Source organism: Copadichromis virginalis, linkage group LG23, assembly GCF_057382275.1.
Source record: "Copadichromis virginalis isolate Kocher_CV1m ecotype Utaka linkage group LG23, C_Virginalis_male_GT1.1, whole genome shotgun sequence".
Lineage (NCBI taxonomy): Eukaryota > Metazoa > Chordata > Actinopteri > Cichliformes > Cichlidae > Copadichromis > Copadichromis virginalis.
In genome coordinates, this window is record NC_140639.1 from 46,187,109 (window position 1) to 46,207,736 (window position 20,628).

The 20,628-nt window shown below is 40.7% G+C and overlaps 1 protein-coding gene and 2 non-coding genes across 3 annotated transcripts; 2 read left to right on the forward strand and 1 right to left on the reverse strand.

Annotated features, from left to right (window-relative positions):
• Positions 1-12,049: 12,049 nt before the first annotated feature.
• LOC146681777 (uncharacterized) lies at positions 12,050-15,100 on the forward strand. Its single transcript, XM_085447365.1, has one exon. It carries the CDS (start codon positions 12,287-12,289, stop codon positions 14,621-14,623), a length of 2,337 nt encoding a protein of 778 aa, XP_085303491.1. The 5' UTR covers positions 12,050-12,286; the 3' UTR covers positions 14,624-15,100.
• Positions 15,101-16,689: 1,589 nt separating this feature from the next.
• On the reverse strand, positions 16,690-16,808 carry LOC146681778 (5S ribosomal RNA). The gene has a single exon (XR_014918346.1). It is a non-coding gene; the product is annotated as a 5S ribosomal RNA (ribosomal RNA).
• A 1,255-nt stretch (positions 16,809-18,063) lies between these two features.
• On the forward strand, positions 18,064-18,182 carry LOC146681779 (5S ribosomal RNA). The gene has a single exon (XR_014918337.1). It is a non-coding gene; the product is annotated as a 5S ribosomal RNA (ribosomal RNA).
• Positions 18,183-20,628: the final 2,446 nt, after the last annotated feature.

Genomic DNA, 20,628 nt, shown 5'->3' on the forward strand with positions numbered 1-20,628 from the left:
TCGCCGGAGCACCACTTCCTGCCATAAAAGACATCTACAGGAAGCGGTGTCTGAAAAGGGCTGGGAAAATCATCAAAGACCCCAGTCACCCATCACATGGACTCTTCACCCTCCTGCCCTCTGGGAGGCGCTACAGGAGCCTCCGGACTAAGACCACCAGGTACCGGAACAGCTTCTTCCCCACAGCTGTCAGACTCCTGAACTCTGCCTCCTGACATCTGACCCACGTTAACATATGGACTGAACATACACACACCCACAATGGACAACTGTACCCTCAAACACACAATAATAACATGGACTGAACCACCACTCACAACCACTAGCACTTTATATAGCCTCTGTAGAAACTATCTACACCCTCACTTATCTTAACTGCACTACTGTATAGCTCTGTGTAAATAATCATTCTGTACATTCGATAATCTTTAACCCTACAACTGTTTACAACTTGCATAGTTCACATTTCTGTATAGCTGTATATCTCAGATTTCTGTAAAGTTATTTATTTCATATTCTGTATAGTTTTTCATATTTATATCCTGTTCATAGCCTGTACATAGCTTGTACTCACTACAGCCTGTACATACTTATAGTTATAGCATATTCACAACATACTTCATACCGTGTACATTATAACATACCATAATAGACCCATTTCTGTAATATACTTACATATCTATACTATGGCTAATATATATTGTAATATATCTATATCACTAAAGCACTTCTGGATGGATGCAAACTGCATTTCGTTGCCCTGTACCTGTGCATGTGCAATGACAATAAAGTTGAATTCTATTCTATTCTATTCTATATAACATGTGCTAAATTAACATTCACTGAGCCAGCCACTTGTTTGCATGAGATCTGAGACACTGGAAGCAGCAAAACAGCTTGTAACATGTTGTTATGTTTGATTCAGGTGGACTAAAGAGTAGAGATGGACCGATCCGATATTACGTATCGGTATCGGTCCGATACTGACCTAAATTACTGGATCGGATATCGGAGAAAAATAAAAAATGTAATCCGATCCATTAAATATCACGAAAGCACCTCACAAAACTTGCAACACGCCGTAACTCACCTCAGAACGTTAGCACGTCGGAGCAGTGTGGTCACGTGATAGAGCGGCTGTGGCATGGGGACCTGTCTGGATAGCATGTGGAGCTTCGCTAGCAACCCGGCATTTCATCTCCGACAAAGTTATCCCGAGAGAAGTAAAGCAAGTGTGTAAGTCCATCTCTGAATGTTTGTAAAGCATTCCTGCGTTAAGCTTAACAAGCGACTGCCTCTTGCTCTCTGGCTGCTACTTCAATCGTGAAACTGCTTAACGATCAGCTGATCGGCTTTTCTGTCGCTAGTCCGTGTCTCTAGTTTGTTTTTGGCCCACTTTGCACCAGAAAGAGGAAACCAGTGGCTGAACAACAGCAGCACGTTTAAGCTTGATCAGCTGTTGTTTGAATGTATTTAATATTACTTTCTACACCAGGATCTTTTTCTACGTAGCTGACGCTGGTAACTGTGCAGGGGCGGATCTAGCAAAGTTTAGCCAGGGGGGCCGATAGGGCATGAACAGGGAAAAGGGGGCACAAAGACATACTTTTCTTTCTTATTCTCATTTAAAATGTCGAGCTTTTAATAAATAATTATCTGACACCCAAAGTTTTAATTTGATGTAAAATGAATAGAAGTCAATTACTGTATATAGTGACTATTAAGTCTAATATATATACCCTAGTAAGCTATAGTACTTTTTACTTTGGGAAGGTACCATCTGTGCAGTCTGCAATTTTGTTGAAGAAAGATGTTGAATCTATTTAATATTTCTTGAAAAATAATTGATTTCTGTGTATTTTTTTCACACTTCATCAAATTAAGGTTGATTACGTCGATTAAGCATCATAAGGTGGAGCGTGAGGGGTGGTTCCCTATTTTTTATTTATTTATTTTTGTTGTTGCTGGGAGTTGGAACCCTATTAGTTAGGTTGCTTAATATTTACGCTAAGTACTCTTTAAAATACCAGAATAGTGAGGATGGTGTAGGTTTAAGTTTATTAGATTGATCAGTATTGCTGAACTATGAAATATTTTTTTTGTATACAGGTATAACAGAATAGCTTTAGTGTAGTTGTTGTTTTAAACTTGAGTATGAACTTGCAGACTTGCAAAATGCAGCAAGATATTTTAAAAAACAGTTTTGTTGATTAAAAAACATTATATCGGATTCATATCGGTATCGGCAGATATCCAAATTTATGATATCGGTATCGGTATCGGACATAAAAAAGTGGTATCGTGCCATCTCTACTAAAGAGTCTAATATGGGTAAACTATTAATGATATCAATAAATGAAAGACTGCAGTCCACTTTAGCTAACTAAAGATCCAGAGGAGGCAGAGCATTAACAAGAACACTGTCAGTGTCTGTGTGTCATGGTTCTGGGTCTTTGTCCCAGTGTTTTGTGTTGGTGGACTTTTGAATGTTGCTTCATCATTATTGTTGTGTTCTTATACTGACTGAAGTTTCCTAGTTTACTTTTCCTGCATTCGTGAATTTTCTGATTATTGTTTTTTCTGTGTCTCCTGTGGATGTCAGTCTTGTTGTCACGTAATGTCTGTCATAGAGTTCGTCTCTGTGTTCTGTCCTCGGCGTCCCCTTAGTGTCCCCAGCCCGTCTTGTGTCTCCCTCTCTTTGTGTCTTAGTGCTGTCTCTGGGTTTTGTCTCCTTTACCTGTTTCCAGTGTCCCTCTCTTTGTGTGTTGTCCTTGTCTCCTCAGTCCGTCGTGTGTTCCCATGTTTGTTTATTTCCATCCTAGTGTCAAGCTCATGTGTCCTTATCTCAGTCTCTGTGTTCGTGCTACTTCTTGTCTTATTTTGATAATCCTAGTCTGTGTTCCCATGTTTGTCCACTCCCGGATCACCCCTCAGTGTATATACTGTATCTGTTTTCCTCTGTCCTTTGTCAGAGTGTCTGTTCACCTACCCCCTGTGTCTCCATATTCCCAGTGTTCAAGGTTTCCGAGTGTTTTCCCAGTTTAGGTTTTCATGGTTGGTTCTGTTTGCTACTCAGCCAGAATAAACAGCTCGCTCTTTTTAAAAGTAGGCTCCAGAATGGATGATGGCATGTTCGCATGTCTTTATGCAACACTGAGTGTGCTGAACTAAAGGTAGGCCTAGTTTCATTTTCATGGTCATTATTATCAAGACAATGATTACGCCTTATTCTGATTATTTCTCCCTTTTGGAGGTGTAACGTTTACATGAGGGGTGTAGGAACATTTCCCCCTAAATATTTTTAGATACATTTTTGTTGAAGTCACAGTTTTTGTCGTATTGATGATGCAGCTAGAATAAGTGCTTTTAAATAAAAGAATAACCATTCAAAGTGCTCAGTGGTGAAACTGTAACTCTTTCAGAGTTTGACAGCTGGACAAGTGATGCCGTATTTAAAGAAACATGAGATGAGTGCAGCATATTATCTGAACAGAGATCATTCAATGAGCAAGAATAAACACTGAAAGAGAAACACTTCACTGTTGATTATCATATGAAGTCTAATGAAAGCTGTTAATCTGTTAATATCCTGTTAATCTGCAAATACAGAACATGCGACTTTAAAGCATCCAGCAAAGTGATAACTGTCCTCTGCCCACTAAGTAGTGACTCTACAAAAGATTATTTTCAATATCATCTTTATATTATATTTAGTTATTCTCCAGCGCAACAATGTAAGGAGCTCTGTGATTGGTTAGGAAAGGACAGACTGGCCACCTGGATTTTTCTTCACTGCACATTGATCCATAGCTTTGCTCTGTAAAGGCTAACAAAGTGCTTTTGCTTTACAAAGACATTCAGCGTCGGTATTCACTCTTTTAAAATGCCACTGAACACTGGAGTGAAATGGAGCCCTGATCCTCAGAGTTTTATTGTTGCTAACATTTCTTATAGATAGCACAGATAGTGCCCCACTGCAGTAATCACTCATGTCTAGATATTCCTGTCAAAAAGGAGTTTTTCCTCCCCACTGTAACATGGCAAACATAGCAAACGGATAAACCAGCTGAAGCTTCAGACAGCCGTCAGACAGTGAAACACTGCCATCTGCTGGACTCCAATAACAAAGACGCTGCTTTGACGGGTGAGGGAGTTTCAACAAGTCTGCAACGACTCAAGCATCAAACTACAGAACTATTATAGCGGACATGGTGCTCTAATGACTGCTTCATTAACGCAGGTCAGAAAGGATCAAACATATCAATAAATTATAAAACACAAAACGTCTCTTATTGCCCAGGGCTCAGGAAGTGAGTGTGTTCCTTATAGCCTATTAAACCTTAGCAGGTTATTTTGATGTGTTACAGATGAAACAGCTATCCAGTAACATTCAGCTACAAAAATGCTTTTTTATAATTACTTTTTTACAGCTTCGCACTTTTACACAAGTTTTATCATCAGTGTCACAATGGCTGCTGCTAAAATTGAGTACAAGATATTTGTTGGCCTGATTAAAGGTCTTGATGCGTGCTCAATCATCCAGGGAAGTAAATCTCCAAAAGTTGATCCTGTTCTTCTGGACGTAGCGTTTTCAGTCAGAGAAACCAGCCGACTGAAGGAACAATGGGCTGGGAGGTCAGTTCCTTAATCATGATTATGCAAATTCTCATGACCATTGATCAACAACCACTGATCAATGGTCTTGAGTACCATTCACAGAGAGTTGGAGAACGGCTGCAATCACAGCATTGTAAGATGGTGACAGATGTACCCTTAGGCCCCCTCCTTGATTCAGAGAGGGTCTTTCCCTTTTCACGTAAATGGCCTCCTTGACTCCGCCCTCAAACCAGCGTTCATTGCAGTTATTGTTGACAATCACATTGTATCGTGTAACCATCCAGCTCACATATTAAATGTAAATGATTTGTTGAACTCAAGACATGATGAATGTTCCTGCATTAAAACACATCCAGCCTAGTGTTCTCACTCTCCCTAAATGGATCTGTTACATTAGTGATATGTGGGAATTGTGTTTCAGTCTTTTCCACATGAGGACATTTACATTTAGTTTTTGCTTTACTGATGAGTGGCTGGTTAACCTGCAGTGGTTGAAGTATGTGTCGGTCGTCTGGAAGAGTAGGTGTAGAAGACGTCTTTAATGAATGTAATGCTCTGAAGGTGTCAGCGATTACTGTGAATTCATTATAAAAGTGGATTTCAGTGAATAAAGACAGGCCCTCATGGTGAAGCTCAGGAGTCCATAAAGTGTAACAGGAGAGCTGTGTCATACTTTCAGATATTTTACATGAGCCAGTCTTTCAAAAAATACATAAATAAATAATTCATTCATTCATCCACAGGAAACACAATGCTCATATCTGAAAGTAAACTCTGATATATATCCCCGACTAGCGTTACTACTAAATAAAGGCTAAATAAATGACTAAATATATAAAGACACTCTCCAGAAGAAGTTAAAGGGATTTTATTTATTGTACAAGCAATATCTTCATAAGAATTACAAATTCTGCAGACATATTACCTTCTTACTGAACCTGAATAACTCACACACAGACGTGTCTGCTGCTTATCTTTGTTCAAACATGATGTTTTATCTTCTCTTCAAAACACATTACTCATCTTTCTGGCATCGTGTTACATGAAAACACCTGCATTCTACCTGTGTCATTGTACCACAAAGACAATGATTGCAACACTGTGCTTGCAAAATAGAAGAAATAAGACGACCAGCAAATACATAAAAGATGGTAAAAGTGATTCCATCTTTGTGTTTCCTCCCATTGTTTCCCCAGTCTGTCTAGTTCCCATATTCCCAGGACACCGCTGGACAACAAGTGGGTATTCCAAGACTGAGAGACAGCCAGAGTTGGCAAAAGATCAGACATTCTTAAGTAGAAGTAAAAATACTATTGTTCCAGTGAAAGTTAAAGTACTGATTCAACTTCATTACTCAGCTAAAGCAAAAAAGTACAGGCTCGAAGCGCTTACAGAGAAAAGCATACAACAGAATGCTGTTCGCGGCAGTAACACACACTTGGAGGAGAGGCTCCAGCCGTCCATTCCAGCCCTATCCCTAACATTAACTCTAACCATAACTTTAACCTTAACCCTATCAGGTCTTGTTTTACAAAGCGATTCATGATTAGAACAAAAAACACATTTACACATACCGATGATTTGTCACATAGCATCGTTACCTGTTGGGATGAGAACGTGTTGTTTCCAGAGCACCACAAATTGGGGTGTCTGTAGCTCAGGTAGAGCAGGAAACCTACTAATCAGAAAGTTGCTGGTTCAATGCCCCTCTGCTCCAGCCTGCATGCCAAATATCCTTGGGCAAGATGCTAACCCCAAGTTGCTCTCCGATGCATCCATCGGGAGGATGAATGCGTATTAATGTTAGATAGAAAGCACTTACAGAGAAAAAGCATAGAAAAAAGTGAGTGCATGAATGAGGCAAGTTGTAGAGAGTAGAAAGGTTTTATACAAGAACCAGTTCATTTACCGTTATATTTTAGTTTCATTTTCAGTTCTGTACTTTTTACATGTAATATTGATTCATTAGATTGACTACATGTATTAGACCTAACTTGCTGACAGCAAATTTAAACGACCGTAATAATTTATTTTCAGCGTCTGAAATATTTATTTAGTTTGTTTTTTGTTTTCTTTTTGGCTCCTGATATTAGTCAACTACTATTTGTCAATGTTGAACTAATAATGAATCTAAGAACAGCTATTTGTCACGGTTGGCCAGCGTCAACCGTGGGGATGTGAGGAAGGAGGAGCCAGGCACGGAGCTCTGAATGCAAGCAGTGCGTTTATTTACAGTGAATGGAAAATAACAATAAATCCGCAGTGCGTTCCCGACTCCCGTGAAATGTCCTCTTCCCAGTGCTAGTGTTCCTTGTCTCCGCTCCTCAGTGTCTGAGCACCCCGTGCTCGCTGCCCTCTCGTCTCCACGCTTCTCCTGGGGAGATAACAAACAGGCAGCCGTAAGACACATACAATGCGGCAGACTATCCGTACTGACTGGCCGAGAGACTAACGTGAAGTCACGCAATGATCCAGCGTCAGAGAGAGCGCCACCGCATTCTTAAGTAGCTCCTCCGACAAGGCTTGATCAGCTGTGTGATGGTCTTCAGGTGTGGCCAACCACCTGGCAGGGCCACACCCACCAGGCCTGAAGGTGCCTGTAAACAGGTGCTCTCAGAAACGCCGGCATCCACACACACACACACACACACACACACACACACACACACACACACACACACACACACACACACACACACACCTGCAAGCAGGGAGAAGGAGGGACAGCACACCAAAAACACACATGTCCATAACTGCTGGGTCGTTTAGACTCCTGAGCTGTGCACGAGGGGTCGACCACCCACTGGAAGGCCGGGCACTTGTTTTCAACCGTAATATACCTGATGTGCTCAGGTAACCTGTAGCGCCATGAAACCTCTGTCACACCAGGGCGCATAAAAAATGATGCTTTAAGAGACTGATGGGATCGGGCAGCAGGGAAAACATCCACAAAATGCTACTTTCAGTTTTTAAGTAGAGTCATTACATGCTTGTTAAAAGCAAACTCTCATATAGTTTTTAATGTGCTTCTTTCATTACAATGACTAGATAAAGAATGTGGCACTGTCTCTATTTAACACTGGCTACCCCAAAATGTTTCCAAACCTACAACCGTAACTTTCACTGAGAGATTTTTAGATACGGTTATTGAAGCTGTGGGGTTAATTTTTTAAGTAACACGAGACGAGAGGCAGCAGCATACACACAGAGCATCAGTGATAGAAAGCTAGGCTAACATAGGGTAGCTACCTGTTCAAGGAGAAACATGTATAGGCCCATCTCAAGTGCCAGTGAACATCTAAATGATTCAGGGAAGACTTTGGAGAAAGTGCTGTGGGGAGATGAAACGAAATTATGTGGCTTTAACTGACCTTTTGAAATAGGAGTGTGATGCAAAAAATAGCATCCCCGCAGTCAAGCAGAGAGATGGAAACATTATGATGTGGGCTACAGGACGACTTAGTCGGGGTTCCAAGCAGTCAGGAAATGTGACATCGTCAAACTGCAGGCCACGGATTGGCTTTTGTCTTTCACTAAAATCAAAACTGCAGTTTTTTTAAAACCCTGCAACAAGGCAAATAGCTGCACAACACCGTGGTTTCCAAGTGTGACAAAAAGCCACAGATACATCATCGCTGCGACGTCTTCCTTTGTTGTGGCATTCGTGTTGCTCATAAATGACAACATGGACATCGGGCCGCTTTGCTGTAATGACCCCACGCACATTAGGTGGTACTTGATTGTAATGGAAAATGAGTCACAGCAAGCTGATCTGAGTATGTACTAATGGAGAAGTGCTATAAGATCACGGAGTGGTCTAGTCAGTCTCCAGACATCAGTACTGTAGAAAATCTGTGGAGGGAGCTGAAGTTTCAACTTTCCAAGTGGCAGTCAAGAAACTTACAGGATTTAGAGAGTTTCTGTAAGGAGCAGAGGGTTAATGTTTGTGTGTCCTCACTGTAAAGACTGCAGGTTACTGGAGCGTGTCGTGTCATGTTTCCTGTTGCTCTGAGGTGCATCCAACAAATACACAAATCATTTACCACTAATAATAACACCTCCCCCACTTAAGTGTGTTCAACAGGAAGCTAAAGACTGGTGCTGTTAAAGTGTTCAAAAAACAGCAGGAGCTCGGTGTGAGGCCACAGTGGGCCAAAAAACACAAGATGACCTCCAGCAAGGACAAAATGTATCTGGACGTCTCTGTGAGCATCTGTCTCACTGTGTAAGTGTAGCACAGTGTCTGTGTGTGCATGGCTGGGCAAGAGAAACAGCACAACTGAAAGCCAGCACTCAGACGAGGACCCGGTGCATCGTCTGTCTCATCTCAGCCAGTTTACTTACAAACTCTTTAAGTTTGAATTTTAAAGCCAACAATGTGCACAGGGCAGTGATATTTAAAATGAAGGTAAACTATTCCAATCTCTGCAGCCCCAATTGTGTATCACACACACACTAAGTTCTCCTCCTGCCTTCAGCCCAACCGTTGAGCGCGATGACAAATAGAGCCGCAGAATTTTGCTGCTGTGTAATTAAATTGAGACGTGGGGTCAAAATTCCCACCTAGATTGAGTGAGATGAAATAGAAATCGGCTCTCCTCTAACTGACTTTATAGAAATAATTACATCAGCTGCATTTATAACTGTTATTAAATAACAGCAGCACACGAGAACTAAAGTGTAATCCCAGCACATTTCGCTTCGCTTGCACTGATTCTTTAGAGATGACGACCGTGGTGGGTAATTAAGGGCAAACAATATACAAGTGGCGTGAAAAATGGAGGCTGCATTACCTTTCCAAAGCTTCCTTTCCCGATGGCCCGCAGTATCTGGAAGTGGTCAAAGTTTACTGTGGAGAAAATGAGAAGCAGTTAGTGAGAACGTGTCAGTTTGAGCTGAGCTATAAAACAGGGAACATGACATGTACAGCACTGTGCAAAAGTCTTGAGCCATCCCTCATTTGCTTCCAGGGATCCGGACTTCCCTGTAATCTTTAAAGTGGTATTAAGGAATAGCTCTCCAGGCTTTTTAAAGTGTTTCTGATTTTTAATCCAGGGCTTGTATTTGACCACTTTTTGTCTGTTAAGACCCTTCACACTAATCTCTGAAACATTCAAACATAAACAGACACCTAAGTCACGGAAAGGACCAGAAAACTTAACAAAGAACCAATTTTAAATTGTATCTGTACACATTTACTTGCAGCCTATTGCAAAAAAACAAAAGCCCACATCATTTGTTCTCACTTCTTTAGTTGAAGAATGCAGTTAATAACACCGTTAACACAGACTGACCTGGCAAAACACGAAAAAATAAGGGGGTGGTTCAAGACTTTTGCTCGGTACTGTATGACAAATGCAAATGTGCACTTCACAATGTATCGCTGCACTTCGGCAGTACTGTGAAGATTAAATGTTTTTTCCTTCCCGATGCATGTGAAAGGTTAAGACTTACATCTCCAAATGTACTGGAACTGATTTGAACCAGAGGACTCAGCCACACTGTTACTATGTACTGCATAAACACGTTTACCGATGAAGGTAAATCAGACGCTGTCCTGACTGTGTGGCTAAATTTTGTGCTGAAAGCATCAAATCAATTGAATATGATTAACTTGCTATGAGAGGTTTTTACTCCAAGTGTGACTTTTTCTGGCTTCATACACCTTTCAGGGTCAAATTCAAGCACTTTGTAAGCACGTTTAATGTCCATTTTCAACATTTTCCAGCACATTACCATAAAAAGGATGCATATTTCACTTCGCATCACCTGAGTAAGACCACGTGAAAGGCCAAATGAATAAGTCTTCTCATCAGATATTGATGCTTCTTTCTTATGTGACACAAAAAACAGGAGGAGACAGATCTTTGCTTGTGTTGTTTTTTAAGTTCATTCATTCAAAACTAACTGTAAGACGCTTAACTACATTGCAGTCTGTGTTATTGTTGTAGACCTAATTATCACCTTTAAAGTGTTTGTGCTAATAACATCATGTAGAGTAAGACAGGCATAGAGAACAGCACTGACTGGGAGAGGCTTTGAACACATGACATACTCAGATCAATTCAACACTTTAGACTTTAAAAATGCACAAGCGTCTTTCAAAAACCCATTTATTTAATCTATCATCATTGATATTATTATGTACAGTTAGAATGTACTGTTCATCTCCCTTAAATAAACAGGCAGCCTTAAAGTGTGAAATAGTCACTTGTCTACTGTCTCAGTGGCTGATAGTGCCCCACAGGCCTCAATGTCAGCTCGAAGCCATTATGTTTCAATTGTTTAATGATAAACAGATTTTGAATGAAAGCGAGGAAACTTCGCTAGCACAAAAAAGTGCCTATTCTTTCTTCCCATATGGTTCAGTCATATTACCGTCATTTCCCCCTAAGCTGTTCCCAAAGACACCAGGTTAATACTTGAAAAGGCTGCAGCGATACACAAAAATATCATCAATATTCTGTTTACTTGGTGACAACGTCGCTTTTAGCCTTCAATCAGAAAGCCTGACGTTGGCTAGTTAAGCATCGGGCTAACGTTTAACGCTTTCACTTGAGGGAAGTAACTCGTATTACTGCTACTGCTGTGTAATCTTGGTTCAATTCACAGCATATTCTACAAGTTACCCTGCAATAACTAACTGTTAGAATAGCGCCACCGTATTGTATCGCACTGAGTGCACTTCAATCCTTTATCCCGCGAGTTTGCTAGCTAGCAAAATAATAATACCAATTTTAAACAAATAACATGTGTAACGTACACACTCGAGAAAATTATTTACTAGTACTTACGCAAACTCCCCCGTTGTGAAAACGTACAAATCCTTCTTGTATTTTTCGTTTTCCAGCAAACACTCATTAAAACGGCCTCCAGGCACATTAGCGCACTCACCCCCGACTGATCAGGGAGGGGGTGGGGGGTCACACATTGAAACAGACTAACGTGCAGAGGTACAGCCCAGGCAGAGAAATGTTGCTTTTAGACTTTGCGACTCGTTTTATTTCTCTATCTGATAAGAAAACTATTCAATCAGATAGTTCTTTGTGGTGAATGAAATACGGTTACAGTTTCAAGAAGTTTTAAGCACCAAATCCGAAATCCAAGCACTGCAATATTAAAATCCAATTCAATTTCTTGTTTGCTCCGAAATCTACGACATGACTATATACAGAAAAGCTTGACATGGTATGCAAAAAAAAATTCCGAAGACAATACAAATACAAATACATGAACAAAAAATGTTTTAACTGTCAGTTATGTCATTTTAAAATTTTCCAAAACTAACATTTTCTTTGATTGACTGATATTAAATTGATTAGGGTCAAGTTTAGTGTGAACAATATTACACAAACAAGCACGTGTGTGCGCATGCGCACATATTAGAATCCCTTCGATCGCTTCTCATATGTGCGCATGCGCACATATTAGAATCGCTTCGATCGCTTGTGACGTGATAACTTTGCTTTGATCCTTTCTGACGTCATAACTTTGCTTTGATCCAAAACCTATAAATAGAAGCGCTCACCTGTTACTTTATGCTTAACGGACGTTGACCTGCAGCAACTAAAACCCTTTTGAGAAGCTTTGAGAGCAATTTACGAGAGAAACCAAAACAAGTTCAGTTTTGTTTCTCACCAATTCACAGCGCAAACAGACACATTACACCATGTCAGCCAACCCAGCCTTCGGCTCAGATGAGCTTGGAATATCTAAAGGGACCATTTTGGGAGATCACCACATGGTGGAGGCTTTCCTTGGAGAAGGAAGCTTTGGTGTTGTAACCAGATGTCGCGATACAAAAAACAACAAAACTGTTGCTGTTAAAGTCAACAAGAGCGACCCTGAAATTCTGCTCCAGGCAAAACTGGAAATTTTCATCCTGGAGCAGCTACGACGCTTGGATCCAGACAGGTGCAACATCGTCGAATGGAACGGCTATTTCCTCGATGGAGAGCGCATTTGCCTGAATTTCGAACTCCTCGACCAAAGCCTGTCAGACTACATAGGGGACCGGAATAACCGAGGTCTCCCAATGAGAGAAATCAGGCCAATTTTGCATCAGCTTGCAAATGCTCTATTCCACCTGGGTTCTGTGGGAATAGTGCATGCTGACCTCAAACCTGTCAACATCATGGTTGTGAACCGCAGTGAGTCTCAAGTCAGAGTCAAACTTATAGACTTTGGCATCGCATGTAACACCTCTGCAGTGATTCCTGGTGACTGTGTGGGGACAATTGGTTATTGTGCACCTGAGATTATGCTTGGCACTCCATATGATGAAGCAATTGACATGTGGTCTCTAGGGCTGGTAGCTGTGGAGCTTGCTACAGGGGTGCCTCTCTATCCTGGGGAAGACGATTATGACGTTTTGAAATTCATAATTGAAACCCAGGGTCAGCTACCAGATCATCTCCTAGAGTCTGGCTTGTACACTGACAGCTATTTCATCGAGGATAACCACAAGGAACAGCGCTGGACATTTAAGACCCCAGAACAATTTCAATACGAGACAGATTATCGATCCAAAGAAACTCGATCGATAAAACTTAAGTGTCTCGATGACCTCGAACAACTGCTGAAGGTTAGGCGAGGACCGGAAAATGGCCAAACATTATTTGTAAGGCTAATCAAAGAAATGTTGGCCTTGGATGCAAATCAGCGCATAACACCCTCGGAGGTTCTGAAGCATCCCTTTTTCCACCCTGGCCTCTCAAGGAGAACCCCCTGCACTGACATGAATAGTACAGGGGGAGAACTCCTTGTGCTCTCTCAGCAGCCTTCAAGCTGGAAAAGTCATGGATCACAAAAATTCAGCTGCAGTTTCCAAAACTCAGTTGAATTTCCTCAAAAAGGAGACATCAACACCTCAGCCAACCCATCTGCCTCTGAAGATGATCTTCAAATAACGGAAGGGACCATTTTAGGAGATCACCACGTGGTAGAGGCCTTCCTTGGAGAAGGAGGCTTTGGTTTGGTAACCAGATGTCGCGATACAAAAAACAACAAAACCGTTGCTATTAAAGTCAACAAGAGCGACCCTGAAATTCTGCTCCAGGCAAAACTGGAAATTTTCATCCTGGAGCAGCTACGACGCTTGGATCCAGACAGGTGCAACATTGTCGAATGGAACGGCTATTTCCTCGATGGACAGCGCATTTGCTTGAATTTCGAACTCCTCGACCAAAGCCTGTGGGACTACATTGGGGACCGGAATAACCGAGGTCTCCCAATGAGAGAACTCAGGCCAATTTTGCATCAGCTTGCAAATGCTCTGTTCCACCTGGGTTCTGTGGGAATAGTGCATGCTGACCTCAAACCTGGAAACATCATGGTTGTGAACCACAGTGAGTCTCCCGTCAAAGTCAAACTCATAGACTTTGGCCTCGCATGTCCTGCTTCTGCAGTGATTCCTGGTGACCGTGTGGGGACAATTGGTTATTGTGCACCTGAGCTTATGCTTGGCATTCCATACCACGAAGCAATCGACATGTGGTCTCTGGGGCTGGTAGCTGTGGAGCTTGCTACAGGGGTGCCTCTCTATCCTGGGGAAGACGATTATGATGTTTTAAAATTCATAATTGAAACCCAGGGTCAGCTACCAGATCATCTTCTAGAGTCTGGCTTGTACACTGACTGCTACTTCATCGAGGATAACTACAACAAACAGCGCTGGACATTTAAGACCCAAGAACAATTTCAATACGAGACACATTATCGATCTAAAGAAACTCGATATATAAAACTTAAGCGTCTCGATGACCTCGAACAACTGCTAAAGGTTAGGCGAGGACCGGAAAATGGCCAAACATTATTTGTAAGGCTAATCAAAGAAATGTTGGCCTTGGATGCAAATCAGCGCATAACACCCTCGGAGGTTCTGAAGCATCCCTTTTTCCACCCTGGCCTCTCAAGGAGAACCCCCTGCACTGACATGAATAGTACAGGGGGACAAAACCTTGTGTTCTCTCAGCAGCAATCATCGTTTGGGTGGCCAGAATTCTAGGGGAGCTAGAAATTCTTGTGGAAAAAAAGCCCAAAACAATAACATCAACAAAAAAAAGCAATGAATGTGGTCTTAAACTTGGGCACAATTTGGCTTGAAATCCATCAACTAATCTCTCAATATTCAAAGCGGAGCAGCAGACAACTTACCATCACATCAGTCCTTCAATCAGACCTACAACAAACGTCTTCCTTCTCTCACCCCAACCGGTCGCAGCAGATGGCCGCCCCGACCTGAGCCTGGTTCTGCCGGAGGTTTCTTCCTGTAAAAAGGGAGTTTTTCCTTCCCACTGTCGCCAAAGTGCTTGCTCATAGGGGGTCATATGATTGTTGGGTTCTCTGTATGTATTATTGTAGGGTCTACCTTACAATAATACATACAGCCTTGAAGTGACTGGTGATGTGATTTGCTGCTGAATCAATTCGGAACTAATTGGAAATCTGGATATTAATTAAATAAACCTGCTTTGAGCATCAATTAATTGTTGTTTGAAATTCTTTATAAATATATAAATATAGTGCCACTCTTCTACTGTTTAAATTGCAACTGTTTCAAACTGACTAATTTATTCATACACTTGAGCATAAACACACGCACAGTAAATGGCCTGTACTTGTACAGCGCTTTACTTAGTCCCCAAGGACCCCAAAGAGCTTTACACTACATTCAGTCATTCACACATTCACACACTGGTGATGGCAGCTACATTGTAGCCACAGCTGCCCTGGGGCGCACTGACAGAACATTGCAGAACCTTCAGCACCTCGTATGAAAAATATTTGACTGTGTGTATGCTTTTAGCACTGTTTGGATTTGAGAAAATCTAAAATAAATTGAAATTTTTTTTTAGAAGTTGTTTTATAAATTTCAGTGGTATATTATGCATACAATAGGACATCTATTTAGATTTACATCTTCCACAGAAAAAACTCCACATTACTGAAACTTAGTATACTGGACTTTGTTGTTGTCCCACACAGGTTCAATTTCGAGTGGTAGATGGCTCAGTGCTCAGTCAACCAAGATTTTATGATAGTGGGCACAATGAGATAGATAAGCTGCTTGTAAACAGTACTTTTATGCTCTCTTTTTCCATTTGGATAAGAAAGAAAGAACCAGGAAACAAAGGCAAACAAATAATCTCTGCCTTTATCCCAGATTCACATTATAGGAACAGCTGCTCAATGACCACTGTAGTCTTTGCTTACTGCACTTTTATCTACATCTATGCAAAGTGATCCACTACACCTACTTTTACAGTTAAATCGTTTTATGAGCACTCATGCCATTTTAATCTGAGTTTCTACTCAAATACAATCAGTAAAGAAAAACACAGTCTGTGACGTTTGTTTTGAAGGAAAAGGTATTCCCTGCAAATGTTTATCTGTGTGAGACTATTCAGAAAACAGTAATTTTCAGCTACTGTATAGCTCTGTGTAAATAATCATTCTGTACATTCGATAATCTTTAATCCTACAACTGTTTACAACTTGCATAGTTCACATTTCTGTATAGCTGTATATCCCAGATTCTGTAAAGTTATTTATTTCATATTCTGTATAGTTTTTCATATTTATATCCTGTTCATATCCTGTACATAGCTTGTACTCACTACAGCCTGTACATACTTATAGTTATAGAATATTCACAACATACTTCATACCGTGTACATTATAACATACCATAATAGACCCATTTCTGTAATATACTCACATATCTATATTATTGCTAATATATATTGTAATATATCTATATCACTAAAGAACTTCTGGATGGATGCAAACTGCATTTCGTTGCCCTGTACCTGTGCATGTGCAATGACAATAAAGTTGAATTCTATTCTATTCTATTCTATTTTGTTTTATAGGTGAGACACTTGGCCTCTTTTTTCCTTGTTCTACGTTTGTCTTTTGTCCGATTACTCTGGAACACAAGATGGAAAACTGATATTCTCATGTTAAAAATATAGAAAAAGGATTTTATCACCCATAAATGTTAACTTCTCATGCCTCTTAGCACAAGCAGGAGCAGAAGAGCCCTCTGCAGTTTGTGTGTGGAAGTGCAAAAGCTTACAGCACCTGGTATTCCCAGGCGGTCTCCCATCCAAGTACTGACCAGGCCCGACCCTGCTTAGCTTCCGAGATCAGACGAGATCGGACGTGTTCAGGGTGGTATGGCCGTAAGCGAAAGCAAAGCTGTGAAAAAGACCTTTTATTGGTGGCAAATGTCTCACAGTTTGATCTATATTATTGTGCTAAACTTCATATGTTACAGCGACAACATGCAAACCTTCGTTATTACAGTTTTTTCTGATTGCTTAAGCACATTTTTTGTAACTATTGGCTAATTTTGCAAAACTCTTCACACAAATAAGAAAACCTGTCACCCAATCATCAAAACATTGTAGTTCTCTTGCAAAAGCAAACACAGCTAGATTAACTCTTCACACCTTCGTAAAAGTGGTGTTTCCGTATCAAACAGTACACACAAGCCATCATCTACTAAGCACACAACTAACCGATTCTCATTTCAAGATGTCCTTATGGTGCTTGCTACAGTGTAGCGGCTCGAGTTAGGCTGGACCCGTTGGCCAGCTACCCTCAGGGTCACTCCACGGTTGATTACATGGTCCACTATTGTAGCTCTGATGTCATCAGCAATTCTATTTCTTACTCTTCCTACCCTTCCTCTCCCCCCTCCTCATTTTCCTCTCCCCCCTCCTCATCTTCCTCTTGCTCCTCCTTGTCCTTGTCGTCCTCTTCATCCTACTTCTTCACCTCCACGTCCTCTTCCTCGGCCTCCTCTACTTCTCACTCTTTCTGCTCCCTCCATTGTACTCCGCACACACAGCTTACCTGTATTATAGTGCTTAGGCTGATTGCAAAGTGAACGAATTATCTAAAAAAGTTTTCACATGTGAAAGTGTGCCAGACAGTTGGCAAGTTAGTGTTAATGATAGCCATACATGTGTATACTTTTGCTAGGAGTGTGTTGGAAATTTGGTAATTGAGTGTTGTGCAGTGAATTGTGCCTACAGTTTTGCAAAGTGTGTGTTACAAAATTGCAAACTGAGTGCAAAGCAGTTTTTGTGCTTTTAGTTTTGCAAACTCAGTGAGTGGTTTTGCTATAAGTCTGAATAGTTTTAGAGATTGTGCTACAGGAATCACAGTTAGGGTTTAAGCATTCAGAAAAAACTGTAACTGCAGCTTCAAATTGAGCTGCAAAAATGCTTTTCCCGCAGTAACATCACGATAAGAAGACATGTTCGTTGATTACAGCACAGTGTTAAAGTGACAGAGAGCACACGGTGTGTTGGGTCGATTTGGAAGTCCAACATTTTTGTCGTTTGGACATTTTAACTTAAATATAGAAAACAAAAACGTAAGCGTGTATGTGTCATTACAGCATGTATAAAAACGCCGTTTCTGAGCTGACCTTTCGCTTGCGGCCATACCACCCTGAACGCGCCCGATCTCGTCTGATCTCGGAAGCTAAGCAGGGTCGGGCCTGGTCAGTACTTGGATGGGAGACCGCCTGGGAATACCAGGTGCTGTAAGCTTTTGCACTTCCACACACAAACTGCAGAGGGCGCTACTGTTTAGTAAGAAACTTCATGACCTCTCTTCTAATTTTTTGCTTGTGTACCGTTAAAAAATTAAAACAACAATCATCTCTGCAGCTTATTGGAGACACCTTTGTGATTCTGTTGTAGAGCAGAGCAGAGGCAGACATTTGATACACCCGGGGCTTAGCCCTAAAGGGTAGTATGCATCTGGGACTTGGGGGGTGGGGGGGAAGAAATGACTGAAAGATTAATTGGCTCTGTTTTGAGTTCATATTCATATAGGGAAAAATATATCACATGTGCAGGACACCTTAAAGTAGTTTTTTAATTAAGCAGCAAGGCAGAACAAAGTCGGGGCTGTATCAAGACACGAGGACTAAACCCCAATTCAACCAGACCCAGAACTGATCCGGAATTAAAACAGGACTACAACAGTTCAGAAGCAGGACTACTTAGGATTTAACCAAGACAGAACCAGAATCAGAGCTAGATGATAGTAGCACTAAAAATCATCATAGACCTGCACTACACTTATTTTTTAATTCTACCAAAGTCCACTATTTAGATTCAGAAAAGTTTAGATAATTATTTAACCTTGTTGTGCAAACAAGCCTGCAAAACTTAATAAATATAGAATTTGAAAAATAACAAACCTAAAAAGAAACACTAGGTACGAGATACATGAGGACCTATGATACGCTGATACTTTTGGTAAACAACCATTTGACTAACATGTGTGTCTCACCTGCTCTTGTTCATCTCTGTTCTGTCCTCTCTCTCTCCCTCTTTGTGCTGACAATCAAACCAAACACCAACATCATCAAATATACAGTTGAAACCAGATATTTACAAACTCTTCAGATAAAAACAAAAACACTTTTTTAATTGTAACATCAAATCAGACTAAATGTTTATTTTTTATGTTGATAAATATAAAAAACATATTTGTTAACTTTAAGAGTAAAGAGAGAAACTGTCTGTATTTCTTAATTGTAAATGGCACCAAATTGTATTCAAACTGAGCCACACTTATGGAGCTCCACAGTTCTTTTCCAGGTGTTTTGGTTGACATCTCTTGATGTTCCCATGTCACAGAAACAGGCTCTGTGTTTTGCCTTATATGCATCCACAGGTGTGCCACCAACCTATCAGAAGCTTCTTCAGCTCAGAATGGAATCGTCTGGAGTTTTCTTATTAATTAACAATAAACTTAGTGTATATGTGCTCCTAAATTTGGTGAAAGTGATAAAAAAGAGACAGCTCTCTCTCTTTAACTAATTCAAAATATATTTCAATATTTATTTATGCAAAACAAAACAAGTTTACTCTAAATTGATGTTGTACAGTAAAAAAATGTTCTTGTGTTTTCCATAAAGTGTATGTAAATATCTGGTTTCAACTGTGAATGTACTGCTGTGTATTGAAATTCCTTTTGTTTTGCATAGAAATATACTGAACAACATACAAAGCCTAATATATAAAATAACATCTACCAGAGTTTTTCTTTGAAAGAAGCTCCTTATGTCCAGTCTTGTATATCAGTGCATAACTGAAACCGATTTATTTAGCCGTGGAGGGAAACAACTGAAAATATGAAATAAACACACATGTAAGCTGAGACTCTCTAAAGAAACAGCATTGTTGTTGTTCGGCTTTTCATTTCACCTTTTGTTGATTCACTTGAAGAGCAAGTAACATAATATGGGTCAAGTGATCAGTTTGATATCAATCTTTTGTGATGCACCGTCATATTTACATTATTTGTACAGTACGAATGATTTCCTTTGGAACCTGGTCAAACTTCAGTTCTCTGTCTGCCTCGCTGCGCTTCTCCAACAGCGCACTCGCAGGCAGCAGCTGCCCCGCCCCCTCGCTCAGTGCCTGAGCTGGGATCATACCAATATTAAGGGGAAAAGTTCACAGCAAATGTCTTTAGTGGCAGGAAGGATCGATTCTTCACCAATAGTGAATGACTTTTTAGCCTTAGCAATATGGTTAGCCACCAAGTATGATGCTCTCAGTGCACTTGTATTTGTTGTTGTGGAGGCCCTCAGTAATGGCTTCTGTCCCTGTTGTTCCTGCTTTTTTCTTTTAAACTAGTCCAAAGGCTTGTTTTTTAATGTCTCCAAGTGACGAAGCAGTTTTGAAGGCTTCATTGCCTCATTGGAGAGCTGGTCTCCACATATATTATGCAGAGCGGGCTTGGTGCATGGGAATCACTTGTTGCAATATATCCACTTGTTGTCTGTTAAATGCAGCTTTCTTTTTCTTAGTAGTTGTCATAGACTCTTCTTCTGTCTCCTCACTGGGCCTTTTTTCCTTTGCAAAGAAACCCTCCAAAGACATCTGTTTTTTACTAATTTTGCTAGTTTGTGGGTTTAATATTAACTAATGTATCTTGACATGCGTCAAGAGTCAGTCATAGACTGAAGTAACTGAG